Source organism: Ceratotherium simum, chromosome 9, assembly GCF_057802395.1.
Source record: "Ceratotherium simum simum isolate JZ-2026a chromosome 9, ASM5780239v1, whole genome shotgun sequence".
Lineage (NCBI taxonomy): Eukaryota > Metazoa > Chordata > Mammalia > Perissodactyla > Rhinocerotidae > Ceratotherium > Ceratotherium simum.
In genome coordinates this window covers 78,259,099-78,276,608 of record NC_141908.1, presented here as the reverse complement: position 1 = coordinate 78,276,608, position 17,510 = coordinate 78,259,099, and the positions used below count along the sequence as shown (strand labels likewise).

Here is a 17,510-nt window from a genome sequence, read left to right as displayed (position 1 = left end):
AGTGCCCTCCAGACCTCCCACCCCCATTATTTTTAAAGAAACAGATTACATTGAGTCACTGCCAAATTCAGAGAAATAATCCTAAAAGCAAGGCCCAGGGCAGTGGTTCCCAAAGTGTGGTTCCTGGACCACCAGCATCAGAATCACTGGGGAACTTACTAAAATTACAAATTCTATGACCTCAGACCAGATCTAGTGAATCAGAAACTCTGGGAGCGGGGCCCAGAACTCTTTATTTTAACAAGCCTTCCAAGTAGTTCTGAAGTTCTAGAACCACTGGCCTAGGAAATAAACAAAAATCGAAACAAAAATTAAAATCTTGGGGCCGGCCCGGTGGTGTAGCAGTTAAGTTTTTGCGCTCTGCTGTGGCGGCCCGGGGTTTGCAGTTTCAGATCCTGGGCGCGGACCAACGCACCGCTTGTCAAGCCATGCTGTGGTGGTGTCCCATATAAAGTAGAGGAAGACGGGCATGGATGTTAGCCCAGGGCCAATCTTCCTCAATAAAAAGAGGAGGATTGGCAACAGATGTTAGCTCAGGGCTAATCTTCCTCACAAAAAAAAAAAAAAAAGAATTAAAATCTTATTCTTTCCTTGGACTTTGGGGGTGGGGAAGAGGGGTGGAAAGGAAAGTTTTGTATTTAAAACAAGAGCAATTTCCCAAACCCTCTTTGATTTGGAGGTTGCTGATCTGACCTGTCTTGTGAAAACTTGTAGGCGATATTCTCACCAAGTTCAAGACTCAGGGTATTCTCATTGGACCTGGCACTGGCTCACTGCGTATAATTAACCATGAAGATCATTACTTAATTTAGAGTAGAAAAAAAATCCTTTCCACCCCTCTTCCAGGGGTGGAATGAGGGGACCAATGAGGGGAAAATTGATCCGTAAATGGCTAAAAAAAAAAATTCCTTGGCACTCCTTCCTTCTTTTCCTTCAAAGATTTGAAATCCTTTTTAAACATTAGCATTTATCATTCAGGACAGGCAGATGCCTTCTTTAACTTTCTGCAGTGATATTTCACTGCGCTGAAGACGGTCTGAATAAACTGCATGGAACACAGCTGGAGCCGGTCCCTCTGCCATGAGACAGGAAGTCTGTTTTGAGTGACTTGGTCGTTGTGAGATCTGGCCATGTTCTGCACGACCTAACACCACCATCGCACCTGGCGGAGACCCTGGAGCCCTGTCAGCGTTCATATTCCGCATACGTGATTGACGATGCAGAAGATCTGAAGACTGACTGACGCCTCCCTGGCTGTTGTCACTCAGCTTTGAAAATGGAGGTGGCAGGAGACTTACGTTAGCAGAAACCCTGTTTCAAAGCTTGGCCAAACCCAGAGATTGAGCTACCATAATGCTTTATTGTCTGATATCCAAAAGCAGTGACATCTTTTTAAATGAGTATAAAAAATTATTTTGTCTAATTATTAGAATGTCAACTGAAAGAAATAGACGTAAAAGATATAAACGGAAAAAGATCAAGTTTAGGGTGAAATCCCAAATCCATGACTTTGCACATTTCTCTCCAGTGAGCTCTTGTGGTCTCCCTCACCCCATGGGGTCTGGAGGAGATAGGAATCATGGTGTCATTTCACAGATTGGTAAACTGTGAGCATGAGAGGGTAGAGATTTAATCAGTATGCAGTCCATGTCAAGATTAATATTCATTAAGGGGCTACTGTACGTGAATTACTCCATTTATTCCTCCTGTAGCCTTATGAGGGCAGCACTATTTTCAGCCTCAGTTGAGGACACCGAGGTATGGAGATCTGAAGGCAGAGGTAGTCCACCTCCAGAGCCCGTGCTGTCCACTCAGGGGCTCAGATCTGCTGCTGCTAGCCTACAGAGAGCACCTTATGTGACTTAGAGAAAGGCGTCCAGTAGAAGGGCCAGGTAGGATGGGAGCCCCCCGGATCAACCCGCCTGGGGCTGCGGTACACGGCTTAGGGAGCAGAGCATAGCTGGATTTCAGCCCCACTTGCTCTCTCTGCTGGATGCCTTTGTACAGCAAAAAACAAGCACAATTCTCCTGTCTGGCTGGCCCTGCATCTATCCTGAGAACGCGAGTCTCTCCCCCATCTGTTTCCACTCCTGTAAGGAGCAACGACGATAAAGAACAGCTCTGCTGCCTCGGCCCAGCCAACTGCAGTGTCTGTTCCCCAGGGAAGAGCCCAGAGTCTAGTTCAGGGTCTGGGAATATGAACTATGCCAAAAAGCCCAATTCTGGGCCCAATATTTCCTAGAATCATCGTCATTATCAAACAGAGCATCATTTTTGCAGGAAGGCACACTCAAGCAACTCTGGCCACCCAGAATGGTGGGTGACAGGGGCCAGGTCTCTAGAGATCCTGGTCCCCCCTCTGTTGGAATATTATCCTCTAGGCAGGGCACCCCCGCTCCCTCCCCTGCGACAAGCCCCTGTGAGAGCAGGAGGAACAGAGAGGTGGAGTGCCGGTGGGGCCTTTTGTAATGCCCCCAAGTCTCCACTCTCCCATCAATCTGCAGCCTCTGGCAGGAAAGAAATCTTTCAATAAATCCATGGACATAAAGCCATGTTATTACCGTTTGGCTTGTGATGCACTAAGAACACATGGGAGTCTGAACTCGGCACTTGAGCCTGAGAGGAGATGGAAGGTCCCTCCCCACTGCCGTCTTTAACAGGGTCAAGTTCATCCGACAATTACGCGATGAGGTTATAAGACCAGCCCAGCTGTCTCTACCTTGGGTGTCTTGACGATTTTCTCTGAGGGGTCCTCCTGGTTCTTCCGGCTGGTCCAGTTCCTCTCCACTTTCCTATTAGGTTAACACACAACAAAAGATACATAAGACAAAATAAATGCAACACTCCGTGTCCATGCCCTTTGGTAAAAGAGAATCCAGTTTTCTTAGTTGTTTCTTCCCCTTTGTCAACTTATTTTAACTTAAGTGTCCAAGAAGTCTGTTCCCGGCGTGAACTTCCCTAAAGGGCCAGGCGGGTCTGGGAGTGGTGCTGGGCGCTGCTGGGTTCTTAGGTGGACATCTCGCAGGAGGCTTGTCTGTTTGTCTGTGCGGTGCCCCATGCCAGGCACGCGTAGGCGTTCACTGGGGGCAGGGAGAAGAATGTCAGAGGCAAAGGCTGCCTGGTGGAAGGAAGCAGGGTACTCCAGGACCTGAGGGAGGACTGTGCCACAGGAGCAGGGACAGAGAAGTGGGAAGAGTGGGGAGGAGTCAGACCCCCAAGACCTTGAAGGACTTGGGTCTTTATCTTGAGAACAAATGGAAGGCACTGAGGGTCTAAAGCAGGGGAGCAAAAGGGTCAGATTGGCCTTTGTGGGGTTTCCAGGATTACCTCGGATTGGGTTTCTTATCACATTTAGTCCCCTCTTGCTTCTTTCTCTGAGTCACACAAACTGCGTGCAATCCCACCGCCCAGACATCTCCGTAGCAGTGGTTCTCAGCCCTGGCTGCCCATTAGACTTATCTGTGGGGCTTTGAAAAAATTATTCCCAGGACCTAACCCCAAACATTAAAATTAGACTTTCTGGAGGCGGGGCATTTTTAAAGCTCGGGTAATTCCAGTACGCAGCGGGGACTGAGAATCACTGATCTCCTCTAGGGCGTGGGAAGAGCAGCCCTTTAGTAGCCAAAGTGACGTGGCAGTGGAGTCAGTGACCCAAGTAAAGTCCGTGAGTCTGATGCAGCCGGCTCTCAGCCTTTGTCACCTGGTTCTCTGCTTAATCCACAGCTTCATTTCAGTTGTAGGGAAGGGATCTGATGGGGCGGGCCCTGGGAGTTTCTTCTGGGACTGAAGTTCTTCACCCTTTAGCCACAATCAGTTTTCCACTTTATTACCAAATACCCAAGCTGCTTTGGGAAGAGACAATTAGTTATCTGCTAATCTGTTTGCCATTCTCTTCACACTTAATGGCTCTTTCCCCTACGTGTTTCTCACTTGTTAGCTTAGCGTTCGTAGCTGGGGAGATGTTCTGACAAAAAAAAGCAAGAGCATGTAAGTAATTTCCTTTCTTTTGCATTTCTTGTTTTGGAGACACAGCAGATTTGGCCTGGTGCAGTAAAAAATTCATCCCTGAATAAATGGAGAGATTAAAAAAAAATTATTGCAGGAAAAACCTGCCTCAGTCATATAAACTCCTAAGTTAGAAGACTAGAAAAGAGATAAATTTAAAAAAATTCCTGTTTATAAGTCCTTTTATTCTAACAGGAAATTGGATTAAAAGGGAGAAACAAGCTTCCTCCTTTGGAAGAATTTCAAATCCAAGAAAGATAAACCTTCAGTCTTAACAACATGCAGCTATGAGCCTTCAGGGGCAAGAAATGGCTTCTCATTTCACAGATGGGGAGACGGAGGCAGAGAGAGCGAGGGATTTGGAAAGAATCTTCTGTTGTGTCCCTGTTAGAAATGAAAGTCTTAATTTGAAATTCTCTGTTGCTTAGAAAAGTGCCAAAAAAGCTATCATTTTTTACATATATGAACACACATGTGAAATGACTTATACCTAAGGTCATTCATTGCAACAGATTGCAAACAACCTAAATGCCCCGTCAACTGGGGACTCATCAAATAAATTGCGGTAATTCATACAATGGAATACTATGTAACTGTTAAAAAGCACCTCTTTACAAGTAAATGTAGAAAGAACTCCAAGATAAAGTGAAAAAAAGTAAGACTGTGAACAATGTGCACAAAATATGTATAAAATATGTCCCTGTATTTATCTGTCTGTATTGGCATATATGCACACTACAGCCGGGGAAGGGTACACAGGAACCTCGAAACAGTGGTGTCCCAGGGGAAGGGAACTGAGCAGCTGGGAGACATGCCCTTTTATACTTAAAATTTTTAAACCTTCTGAGTATATTTCAGGTTCAAAATTTGAATTAAAAAACTAAAATTAATTAAAAAGCTACCTGTCACTTTTAATATGAGTTACAAATGAAATGACTAAACCAAGTGATTGAAAGGTAATAATCCTTGGTGAGGGAGCAGAACAGACTGAAGGATGAAACTCAAATCCTGGCTCTGTTATTCTGGCCTCGTCCTTTGCTCTTCCTTGGTTCATCCAGCTCAGGAATGTTGAGTGTCTGCTCTGTGCGGTACTGTGCTGTGCACCGGAGGCACAGAGCTGAAAGATCTGTCTGTAGGAAGTTCACTGACTTGTGGAGACGACGGGAAATCTCACCGTTGCAATGCAGTGTGGTAAGCGTTGTGACAGACGATGACGGGTTTCTGCAGGACCTCATGGGAGATGAAGCTAAAGTAGGCCGGGGCAGGTTTGTTTACCAGTGGACCTGGGGCTAAGTCTTGCGGAGAGGGGAGGTGGGGCAGTTGGTGGGGAGGAAGCAGCAGGTGCGGGTTAGGGAGCAGTGTGGTGTAGCTGCAGTGCAGGGACAGCGTGAGTTAGAGACGGGCCAGAACTTGCACGCCGCAGTTCGGAGTTTTAAAAAAATTGCGTTTGTTATATTTTTCTGTTTATAAAAGAAATACATCTTTGATGCCAGGAATTAACTGGAAGACCAGTGGGGACGTGGTAAGGAATTTCAAGCAAACCGGTGATATGACTAAGCTGTATTTAGAGAGAGCACTGGTGGCAGTGTGGTGACGTAGGGCTGGGGAGTGGGGAGGAACAAACGCTTTGTAAAGTATTTGAAGCTGGACATGACAGACAGTTGCCCGCGCGGCTGCGGTGCAGGTCCTGGAGTCAGACTGCCTGCACTGCACCCCGACGCCTACACATCATGTCCTACAGATCATGCGAGAGTTACTTAACCCCTGAGCCTAGGTTCTTCAACTGACAGGGGCTGGGCCAGGTGACCTGGAGTTCTCATCTGTCCTTGGAGAACCTTCTACCAGTCCTGCCCTCTACCTTCATGCACAGCTCCCCATCTGAACATGGTCCTTCTAGGCCCACAGTGGGCTTTCATAAGGAAGTGTGAGAGTGTGGAGGAGCATGGGGTGCAGGAGTCAGAGGTGAGGCTCCAGTCAGCCACGAGCCAGCTGCATGAGCTATCATTGAATCTCGGCCCCTCCATCTGTGAAATGGGAAGAATAGTAAATTTGTACAGAGTTCTTTTTTTTTTTTGCTTGAGGAGGATTGTTGTTGAGCTAACATCTGTGCCAATCTTCCTCTATTTTTTGTATGTGGGACGCTGCCACAGCAAGGCTTGATGAGCCGTGCGTAGGTCTAGGCCTGGGACCCAAATCCACGAACCCTGGGCTGCCGAAGTGGAGCGCGTGAGCTTAACAACTATGCCACCAGGCCGGCCCCTGTACAGAGTTCTTGAAAGGCTTAATTAGGAAAATACACTCGGAAATTCTGAGTAACATAGTGTGTAACACATGCATCTAAATGACTAATTTCAATATCTTCTAAATAATGGAAGAAAATCAGCATTTCATTTGAGAGTTTCCGCTTCAAGGTAGCACAAAATTTCTTGTGTATTAATCATACTTTTCTTTAACAAAGAAACCAATTTATGAAGATCATAAGGTATTTCGTGTTGTTAAGATTAAAATATATTAAACATAAGATATTAAGGTAGAAATGAAATCTCTACTCCCCTCCCAGGTTCTAAAGCTGAAACAAAGATGTACAATTAAATCCTTCACAGGAACAGAATAGAAAGACCTCATTGATATCAGGTATTCTGGGTCTCGTGGTTTTGAATCCTAGCTTCCCCTGCTGCTTCTCATCTCACCATCTCAGCGTCCCCATCTGTACCGTGGGGTCTGCACCCTCACCAGGAAGAGGGTTGGGAAGATTGAACAAGGTTCACTATGTGAGGCGCCCAGCCCTTAGCAGGGATTGATGAATGTCTATTCTTTTCTCCCTTATGAATCGAATCCTTTGCCGATGTGAACATTCTTTGAAAATTATTATTTCATGTAATTCCCGCCTCACTGTTGAGATGCAGGTATGGAGGTCCCAGCATTATTATCTCCATTTTACTAAAGAGAAGCAGAGTCCCAGAAGCGTTACAAGGTTACTCAAAGCCAGAGAAGACCCAGGGCCTCCCAACTACTGGTTTGATATTTTATAACTTTATTTATTTATTTATTTATTTTTTTCCCCCAAAGCCCTAGTAGATAGTTGTATGTCATAGCTGCACATCCCTCTAGTTGCTGCATGTGGGACGCGGCCTCAGCATGGCCAGAGAAGTTGCGCATCAGTCCGCGCCCAGGACCTGAACCCTGGGCGGCCAGGAGCAGAGCGCACGCGCTTAACCGCTAAGCCATGGGGCCGGCCCTGGTTTGATACTTGAATGTTGATAATATTCCACTTAATCTGGGCTTCTTTCATTTGGAAATATAACAGACTCAATGACTCAATGTCCTGAATATTTTTCCTGGCAATATCATTATTCAAGTGTCCTGGAATCTTTGCATCTCGAAACCACCTTGCAATCCCTCTACAGCTCTCTGCCACTGGTCAAAAAGCATGTTTAAATGACTCTGGGCGGGCCGGCCCCGTGGCTTAGCGGTTAAGTGCGCACGCTCTGCTGCTGGTGGCCTGGGTTCAGATCCCGGGCATGCACCGACGCATGGCTTCTTCGGCCATGCTGAGGCTGCGTCCCACATACAGCAACTAGAAGGATGTGCAACTATGACGTACAACTATCTACTGGGGCTTTGGGGGGAAAAATAAATAAATAAATAAAAATTAAATGACTCTGGGCACTGGAACTTGTCTACCGAGGGGCCTGCTCCATCCCCGGACAACGTCTTAAGCCAAACATTGTTTCCCTGTTACTTCCACTCACTGAAGTACATGCTGTCCCTCCCCATGTGGCCACAGGATTCAGTGGCACTGTCATCCTCTGCTTGGTGGGACGTGCCCACCCCACCTGCATAAGTAAAACCTGGGGCTGGCCCCAAACCAGGGGGGCGCCACTCAGTCTTGTACCTGATTTCAGGCGGGTTCCTCTACCGCGAGTCTGAGGGCACCAAGTGGTAACTGCCTGTGTGACGGCCATGAGGGGGAAGCTTATTTCTCATTCTTCACATCTTCTGGGCATAACATACATACCCTTTGATGTCAATGTTGAGTGTAAGCATATTCAACTCTGTAGCTAGCATTAGTTGGCATTATTGCTATTCCCCCCACCGCCCACGACCTAACCCTGATAATTTACTAAAGTTCCTAGGAAAAAATCTCTACCCTAATTTATTCATCAACTACTATTTCTTTTTCAAAAACAGATTTTTAAAACACATGGTTCAATTTTTATGTGAACCCAGATATACTCCGGATCCATCATGTTTCCCCAAATCTAAGCCTGACACAGGTTATCCTATAAAATGGGCTAACAGTGTTGCCTCCAGTGTTATAACGAGGTTCTTAAATTTGAGGAGGATTCTACGTGTGATCACTGAGAATTGAGTCCATCCCATAGCAACCTGGGCCTGCCTCTGCCACAACTTTGTGCTGATATTACCTGTTTCTCTGTTTATCTCTGTCTTGGACTACAGGCTCTTTGGAAGGCCAGCTATATTCTCAGGGCCCAGCACAGAGCATGCTCAGTGTATGTTGTCTGAAGGGACCCGAATGATCACGGGCAGAGAAAGATTCACGTTGGCTCCACAGAATGCAGGTGGGATAAGGGGGAAGGGCAGAGTCCTGCAGGGTCAGAAAATCTCCCTGCAGCAGTCTAGATGAGTGCTGGGGAACAGAATTTTCCAGAAGGAGCTGTGCTGGCTGCTTAGCTAACATGGTAAGCAGTGCTTTTGATTGGATGGGACTCAGTTGGGGTCTGCAGTGAAGTGTTACAGCAGATGGTTGAAATCACGGGCTCTGGAGCTGGGCTGCCTGACTTTTTTTTTGTTTTTTTGTGAGGAAGATCAGCCCTGAGCTAACATCCGATGCCAATCCTCCTCTCTTCTCTTTTTTTTGCTGAGGAAGATTGGCCCTGGGCTAACATCGTGCCCATCTTCCTCTACTTTATATGGGACGCCACCACAGCATGGCTTGACAAGCGGTGCGTTGGTCTGCGCCCGGGATCTGAACCTGCGAGCCCCAGGCCACCACAGCAGAGAGCGCGCACTTAACCGCTGCGCCACTGGGCCGGTTAAATCTTGTTTCTGCCGTTCGCCACCTGTATGACATTTGGGAAGTTACTTAACCTCTCAATGCCTTAGTTTTCTCATCTGTAAAATGGGGTACTACGACCTACTTCTCAGATTCATTTTGTGAATTAAATGAGTTCTTGCATGGAAAACTTAGAGCAGAGCCTGACACAGAGTACGTGCTCGGTAATGTTAACAATTGTGATTATTTCACCTCTTTCCATTCCCCTTTTCTGCCTCGATACTTTTGTCTCTTACCCTCGTCCCCTGAAATGTGCCATGCTTCCTCCACGCAGCAGGCAAACATAAACGAAGTGCCCCGTGGAAAGGAAGGACATGCACGAAGGAGATGTGTAGAATGAACTGGTTTCTATGCTGCTCCAGATGCTGAGGAGGATGTTTTCTGTTTGAACACACCATCCTTTTCTCTACAACCCTGAGATCTGTGTCTTTCGACAAGGCAATGCCTAAGAATCCAGGAGCTACCACGTCAGCAAGGAGAAGGTCTACCTAGGGAGAGCTGTTAACACTGAACATTCCCAGGAAAAGATGTGGTCTTTTGGGCAAGGACTAGTCAGGACCAAGCCTGGTGTGTGCTCGGCGAGTCCTTTATAGAGCAGGCTGAGTCATAATTTCTGTGAGTCTTGAAAAATGTGGACTGGAAAGTGGGCCTTAGGGATGACAATGCCTTTCCCTCTATAACACAGTGCCAAAATCGCTGAGCAAAAGAGCATTGTAGACACTAAATACACACAAAATTATTGTAAAAGTCCCCACTCTGCATTCTGCAGTTTCTAGATGCTCCATAAATATATTCTTATCTCATTTCCATAGCAATTATCACCTTTTAACATACTATGCATGTTGCCTGGAGCAGGGGAAGGATCTCAGTCTGTTTTGTTTGCTGATGTACCACAAACGCCCAGAGAGTGCCAGATGCATAGTAGGTAGTAGATGCTCACCATGGGATGGATGAATGAATAGTGATAATGACATGATATCTCATCCCAGGAAGTACCAACCATAGTTCTTCAAGCCCTAAGGGAAGAACTAAGCTGTTGCTAAGAAAAAAAGGAGAGTTTCATTAATATAAATGTTTTGGGCTGAATTGTGTTCCTCCAAAATTCATGTTTAAATCCACCCCCAGTGCCTTAGAATGTGACTGTATTTGGAGATAGGGTCTTTAAAGAGGTGAAATGAGGTCATTAGGTTGGGCCCTAATCCAATATCCAATATCCAGTAAGACTGGTGTCCTCATAAGAAGAGGAGATTAGGAGATGGACATACAGAGCGAAGACCATGTGAAGACACAAGGAGAAGATGGCCATCTACAAGCCCATGAGAAGGCCTCAGAAGAAATCAACCCTGCCAACACCCTGATCTAGGACTTCCAGCCTCCAGAATTGTGAGAAGATAAATTTCTGTTGTTTAAGCCACTCAATTTGTGGTACTTTGTTATAGCGGCCCTAGCAGACTAATACAATAAGTGATAAATCCAGGTAATTCTTTTGCATACTTGGAGCCAACATCTTTTGTTTTGCTGCGCAGAATCATTCTCTCTTATTTTGGTTTGAAGCATCTGTTTTCCTTTCTGAGACACTCCTCCCCTCCCTACTCTCAGTCCCTGTGGCCCCTGGCTGGGCCAGTCCGTGTGTTGCATTCCCCTGGCCATGGTGATTCATCAGGGCATGGGCACGTGATCCAAGTTGGGCCAATGAGATTCAGTTCCAGAATGATCTAGAAAAGAGAAGCCAATGGCCATCTTTACACCATGGGGAAAGAGCCTATCTGAGAGGAAACTGGAAAGCAGAGCCCAGCCATGGAGAGAGACAGAACTTGGGCAAATACATGACTCTTGATCAAAGCCCTACCTTGCAGAGCTGGGATTGTGGTAGCCCAGAGAAGGTATAACCTGAGAACTCTGGCTTAGCTGAGGTTCACGACCTCTGAAGTCCCTGCCAGTCTACAGCAGTGGGTAGTGCCACCATCACGAACCCCAAAAGTACTTGGTTTCTTTTCCTCTGAAAAGAAAGTCCTTCCCAGGCACTTCTTCTTGAGGGCCTGGGATGTTGTCCTCTAGGATAGTATGAAGGATCTGAGATCCTTCCACACCAGGCCTTGCTTTGTTTCTGGTTAGTTTCTTTTACTCCATGGTCATTTATTCCAGTTCATTCAGCTCTGAGAGGGTCAAAGAATGGGTAGGAAGAGGGCCCTAGGGCGGAGGGCTGTGGGATGAAAAGGGGGCCAATTTATGGGGCATTCAGGGAGCACCTTCCACACGCCAGACATTGTGTTAGGTGCTGGGGCAGCAGGGAGTATCACAAAGACGACGAAGGACATCACCACCACAGGAAACTCAGTACCCTTAACCAGGTATGAAGCTGACCCGGGAGAGTAATGAACTCACAGAGAACAGAAGACAAGGTCAGACATCCAGAAGGGGATGGCAGATCACTTCTAAATAGTTAACTCAAGAACCAGCCTTCTCTACAGTAGGAATGTCAGCTCTACCAAGTTACAGCAGTAAAACAGTAACAATTATGTTAGCGACTGTCAAGATAAAATATATTTGCCTGTTTTATGAGGTGGTTCAAGGTTATCCTTTCTCCTCTCTGTTCTCTGTCCCCCACCACCCAAACCAGACACCCAGCTGATTTGTCCCTGACGGCTGGCTGTGATTACTGTCCTAATTTGTTCTTTCTTCATCTGCTACGAACTGCTATTTTCTGTCCCTTCTGATAAAGCAGGAGCTCTGAGGGACTTCTGAGGCTGTTTTTGTACCATGCAGAAGTGTATTAACCAGAATGTCTGTGTACGTGTCTGTGAAGCCCCTCGTCTGCTCAGTGTGAGATCACCTTCAGGAACGGCGTCATGTCGATGTGCAGTTTGCGCGTGTAAAATTCTTTTCTGTTTGAACATATCAGCCCTTTATTTACACAACTTTGAGGCTCTCCTGTCTTCTGAGCTGCTGCCTCCAAGGACTGCTGGGCTCCCTGTGAAGAGAAGCAGAAAGCCCAACTTTCATGGGAATGATATACAGTGTGACAAGAGCTAGTCCAAATCCCCAAATATTTATAGAAAGTCCTTTTTCATGGTTGGAACACTAATAGTAACACCTATTTTTACCATTGAAGACACAGGGGATCCAGATGTATAGAGAATAATCCGAGACTGGTTGTTAATTCACACCTGGGGTCAGTGTAACAGGAAAGTGGATAAAGGGACCTTACTGTGTCCCAGGGTTGTAATCATTGTATTTAATCCTCACAACAACCCCATGAGGCAGGTACCGTTATTCCCATTTCACAGGTGAGAACCGAAGGCTCTGGGCAGTTACATTACTTGCCCAAAGCCCCTACAGCTGGTAAATGACAGAGCTAAAATCACCATCCACCCACGACTCCGTTTTTTTTTTTTTGAGGAAGGTTAGCCCTGAGCGAACATCAGATGCCAATCCTCCTCTTTTTGCTGAGAAAGACTGGCCCTGGGCTAACATCCGTGCCCACCTTCCTTTACTTTATATGGGACGCCGCCACAGCATGGCTTAACAAGCGGTGCATTGGTGCGCGCCTGGGATCTGAACCTGCGAACCCCGGGCTGCCTGCCGCAGCAGAGCATGCGCACTTAACCGCTATGCCACCGGGCTGGTCCCAAGACTCCTTTTTTTTTTTTTTAGGAACTAAATATATTATTGTTTTATTTATTTATTTTTTTTACATTTTGATGTACATCTTTTTTTTTTTTTCATTTTAATTTTTTTGTTTATTGCAGTAACATTGGTTTATAACATTGCAAAAATTTCAGGTGTACATCATTGTACTTCTATTTCTGCATGGACTACATCATGTTCACCACCAAAATACTAATTACAACCCATCACCACACACACGTACCGAATTATCCCTTTCACCCTCCTCCCTCCCCCCTTCCCCTCTGGTAACCACCAATCCAATCCCTGTCCCTATGTGTTTGTTTATTGTTGTTATTATCTACTACTTAATGAAGGAAATCATACGGTATTTGGCCTTCTCCCTCTGACTTATTTCACTTTGCATTATACCCTCAATGTCCATCCATGTTGTCACAAATGGCTGGATTTCGTCGTTTCTTATGGCTGAGTAGTATTCCATTGTGTATATATACCACAGCTTCTTTATCCATTCGTCCCTTGATGGGCACTTAGGTTGCTTCCAAGTCTTGGCTATCGTGAATAAGGCTGCAATGAACACAGGGGTGCATGTACCTTTGCAAATTGGTGTTTTCAAGTTCTTTGGATAAATACCCAACAGTGGAATAGCTGGATCATATGGTAGTTCTATCGTTGATTTTTTGAGGAATCTCCATACTGTTTTCCATAGTGGCTGCACCAGTTTGCACTCCCACCAGCAGTGTATGAGAGTTCCCTTCTCTCCACATCCTCTCCAACACATGTTGTTTCCTGTCTTGTTAATTATAGCCATTCTGACGGGCGTGAGGTGATATCTCATTGTAGTTTTGATTTGCATTTCCCTGATAGTTAGTGATTTTGAACATCTTTTCATGTGTCTGTTGGCCATCTGTATATCTTCTTTGGAGAAATGTCTGTTCAGGTCTTTTGCCCATTTTTTAATTGGGTTGGTAGTTCTTTTGTTGTTGAGATGCATGAGTTCTTTATATATTTTGGAGATTAAGCCCTTATCAGATGTATGGTTTGCAAATATCTTCTCCCAATTGTTAGGTTGCCTTTTCGTTTTGTTGATGGTTTCCTTTGCTGTGCAGAAGCGTTTTAGTTTGATGTAGTCCCATTTGTTTATTTTTCTATTGTTTCTCTTGCCCGGTCAGATGTGGTGTTTGAAAAGATGTTGCTAAGACCGATGTCGAAGAGCGTACTGCCTATGTTTTCTTCTAGAACTTTCACAGTTTCAGGTCTTACATTCAAGTCTTTAATCCATTTGGAGTTAATTTTTGTGTATGGTGTAAGGTAAGGGTCTACTTTCATTTTTGCATATGGCTATCCAGTTTTCCCAACACCATTTGTTGAAGAGACTTTCTTTTCCCCATTGTATGTTCTTGGCTCCTTTGTCAAAGATTAGCTGTCCATAGATGTGTGGGTTTATTTCTGGGCTTTCGATTCTATTCCATTGATCTGTGTGTCTGTTTTTGTGCCAGTACCATGCTGTTTTGGTTACTATAGCTTTGTAGTATATTTTGAAATCAGGGAGTGTGATACCTCCAGCTTTGTTCTTTTTCTCAGGATTCCTTTAGCTATTCGGGTCTTTTGTTGTTCCATATGAATTTTAGGATTCTTTGTTCTATTTCTGTGAAAAATGTTGTTGGAACTTTGATAGGGATTGCATTGAATCTATAGATGGCTTTAGGAAGTATGGACATCTTAACTATGTTAATTCTTCCAATCCAAGAGCACGGAATATCTTTCCATTTCTTTGTGTCTTCTTCAATTTCTTTCAGAAATGTTTTATAGTTTTCAGTGTACAGATCTTTCACCTCTTTGGTTAAGTTTATTCCTAGGTATTTTCTTCTTTTTGTTGCAATTGTAAATGGGATGGTATTCTTAATTTCTCTTTCTGCTACTTCGTTGTTAGTGTACAGAAATGCGACTGATTTTTGTATGTTGATTTTGTATCCTGCAACTTTACCATATTCATTTATTACTTCTAAAAGTTTTCTGGTGGATTCTTTAGGGTTTTCTATATGTAAAATCATGTCATCTGCAAATAGTGACAGTTTCACTTCTTCCTTTCCCATTTGGATCCCTTTTATTTCTTTCTCTTGCCTGATTGCTCTGGCTAGGACTTCCAATACTATGTTAAATAGGAGTGGTGACAGTGGGCATCCTTGTCTGGTTCCTGTTCTTAGAGGGATAGCTTTCAGTTTTTCACCATTGAGGATGATATTAGCTGTGGGTTTCTCATATATGGTCTTTATTATGTTGAGGTACTTTCCTTCTATACCCATTTTATTCAGAGTTTTTATCATAAATGGATGCTGGATCTTGTCAAATGCTTTCTCTGCATCTATTGAGATGATCATGTGATTTTTGTTCTTCATTTTATTAATGTGGTGTATTACGTTGATTGATTTGCGAATGTTAAACCATCCCTGCATACCTGGAATAAATCCCACTTGATCGTGGTGTATAATCTTTTTAACATATTGTTGTATGCCATTTGCTAGTATTTTGTTGAGGATTTTCGCATCGATGTTCATCAGTGATATTGGCCTGTAATTTTCTTTTTTTGTGTTGTCCTTGTCTGGTTTTGGTATCAGGGTAATGTCAGCTTCGTAGAATGAGTTAGGGAGCTTCCCCCCCTCCTCAATTTTTTGGAAGAGTTTGAGAAGGATAGGTATTAAGTCTTCTTTGAATGTTTGGTAGAATTCCCCAGGGAAGCCGTCTGGTCCTGGACTTTTATTTTTGGGGAGGTTTTTGATTACTGTTTCGATCTCCTTACTGGTGATTGGTCTATTCAAATTCTCTACTTCTTCTTGATCCAGTTTTGGAAGGTTGTATGATTCTAAGAATTTATCCATTTCTTCCAGATTGTCGAATTGGTTGGCATATAGTTTTTCATAGTATTCTCTTATAATCTTTTGTATTTCTGAGGTGTCTGTTGTAACCTCTCCTCTTTCATTTCTGATTTTACTTATTTGTGCCTTCTCTCTTTTTTTCTTGGTGAGTCTAGCTAAAGGTTTGTCAATTTTGTTGATCTTTTCAAAGAACCAGCTCTTGGTTTTATTAATTTTTTCTGTTGTTTTTTTGGTCTCTATTTCATTTATTTCTGCTCTGATTTTTATGATTTCCCTTCTTCTACTGATTTTGGGCTTTGTTTGTTCTTCTTTTTCCAGTTCCTTTAGGTGCATTTTTAGATTGTTTATTTGAGATTTTTCTTGTTTGTTGAGATAGGCCTGTATTGCTATAAACTTCCCTCTTAGAACCGCTTTTGCTGTATCCCATAAATTCTGGCATGTCGTATTTTCATTTTCATTTGTCTCCAGGTATTTTTTGATTTCTTCTTTGATTTCTTCGTTAACCCAGTCGTTGTTCAGTAGCATTTTGTTTAATCTCCATGTATTTGTGGCTTTTCTGATTTTCTTCCTATAGTTGATTTCTAGTTTCATACCGTTGTGGTCAGAAAAGATGCTTGGTATTATTTCAATCTTCTTAAATTTATGGAGACTTGTTTTGTGGCCTAATATGTGATCAATCCTGGAGAATGTTCCATGTGCATTTGAAAAGAACGTGTATTCTTCGGTTTTTGGATGGAATGCTCTGTATATATCTACTAGGTCCATCTGTTCTAAGGTGTCGTTTAAGGCCAATGTTTCCTTATTGATCTTCTGTTTGGATGATCTATTCGTTGGTGTAAGTGGAGTGTTAAAGTCCCCTACTATTATTGTGTTACTGTCTATTTCTGTTTTTATGTCTGTTAATAATTGCTTTATATATTTAGGTGCACCTACATTGGGTGCGTAGATATTTACAAGTGTTATATCCTCTTGTTGGATTGTTCCCTTGATCATTATGTAATGCCCTTCTTTGTCTCTTTTTACAGTTTTTGTTTGAAAGTCTATTTTGTCTGATATGAGTACTGCTACCCCAGCTTTCTTTTCATTGCGGTTTGCGTGGAGTATCTTTTTCCATCCCTTCACTTTCAGTTTGTGAGTGTCTTTAGGTCTGAAGTGTGTCTCTTGTATGCAGCATATATATGGGTCTTGATTTTTTATCCAGTCAGCCACCCTATGCCTTTTAATTGGGGCATTTAGTCCATTGACGTTTAAAGTAGCTATTGATAAGTATGTACTTACTGCCATTTTTTAACTTTTTTTTTTTCCTCAGTGTTTTAGTAGTCCTTCTCTGTTCCTTACTTCTTCTATACAGAATTGATGGTCACTTTAGTTTGACCTCTGTCTGAAAGCTGTACTCTTTAACTACCCTCCTCCCTCCTTTTATGTTTTTGATATCATATCCAACCTCTTTTTTGTGCATTTGTATCCATTACGTTCTAATCGTGGAAATAGATAATTTTTCCTATTTGTGGTCTTCTCTTTTCCCCTTAAATCAGTCCCTTTAACATTTCTTGTAACACTGGTTTCTTGATGACAAACTCCTTTAATTTTTGCTTATCTGGGAAAATTTTGATCTCTCCTTCCATTTTGAACGATAACCTTGCTGGGTAGAGTATTCTTGGCTGAGACCTTTTTGATACTTCTGCAGCTTCGATGAATGGTTATCAAATCTGCATTGTCGCAAACAGAGTTATAGCAAGATTTCCGTGTATTTCCAAACCTAAAATGTATTTAATGTGTTAGGAGGAGTGATTTGAACAAATCCAGCAGGGAGGGAAGGAAGACTGGGCTAACAGAGGAGGCTAGGAGGCCTGGGGCTCTTCAATCTTTTGGGCGTGCTCTCTCCTGTCACCACGACATGCAAATGTGTCATGTTTCAGAGCACT

The 17,510-nt window shown here is 43.8% G+C and overlaps 1 protein-coding gene across 3 annotated transcripts in view; it reads right to left on the bottom strand.

Annotated features, from left to right (window-relative positions):
* KIAA2012 (KIAA2012 ortholog) overlaps positions 1 to 17,510 on the bottom strand; it is a 111,051-nt gene that overhangs the window by 23,515 nt on the left and 70,026 nt on the right. For all 3 annotated transcript variants that reach the window (XM_087434964.1, XM_004426801.3, XM_087434965.1), the window contains 2 exons: positions 11,916 to 12,053; positions 2,720 to 2,792 (listed from right to left, as the gene is read on the bottom strand). In XM_087434964.1, coding sequence (XP_087291090.1) covers positions 2,720 to 2,792; positions 11,916 to 12,053 — 211 coding nt within the window. The remainder of the gene's footprint in view (positions 1 to 2,719; positions 2,793 to 11,915; positions 12,054 to 17,510) is intronic.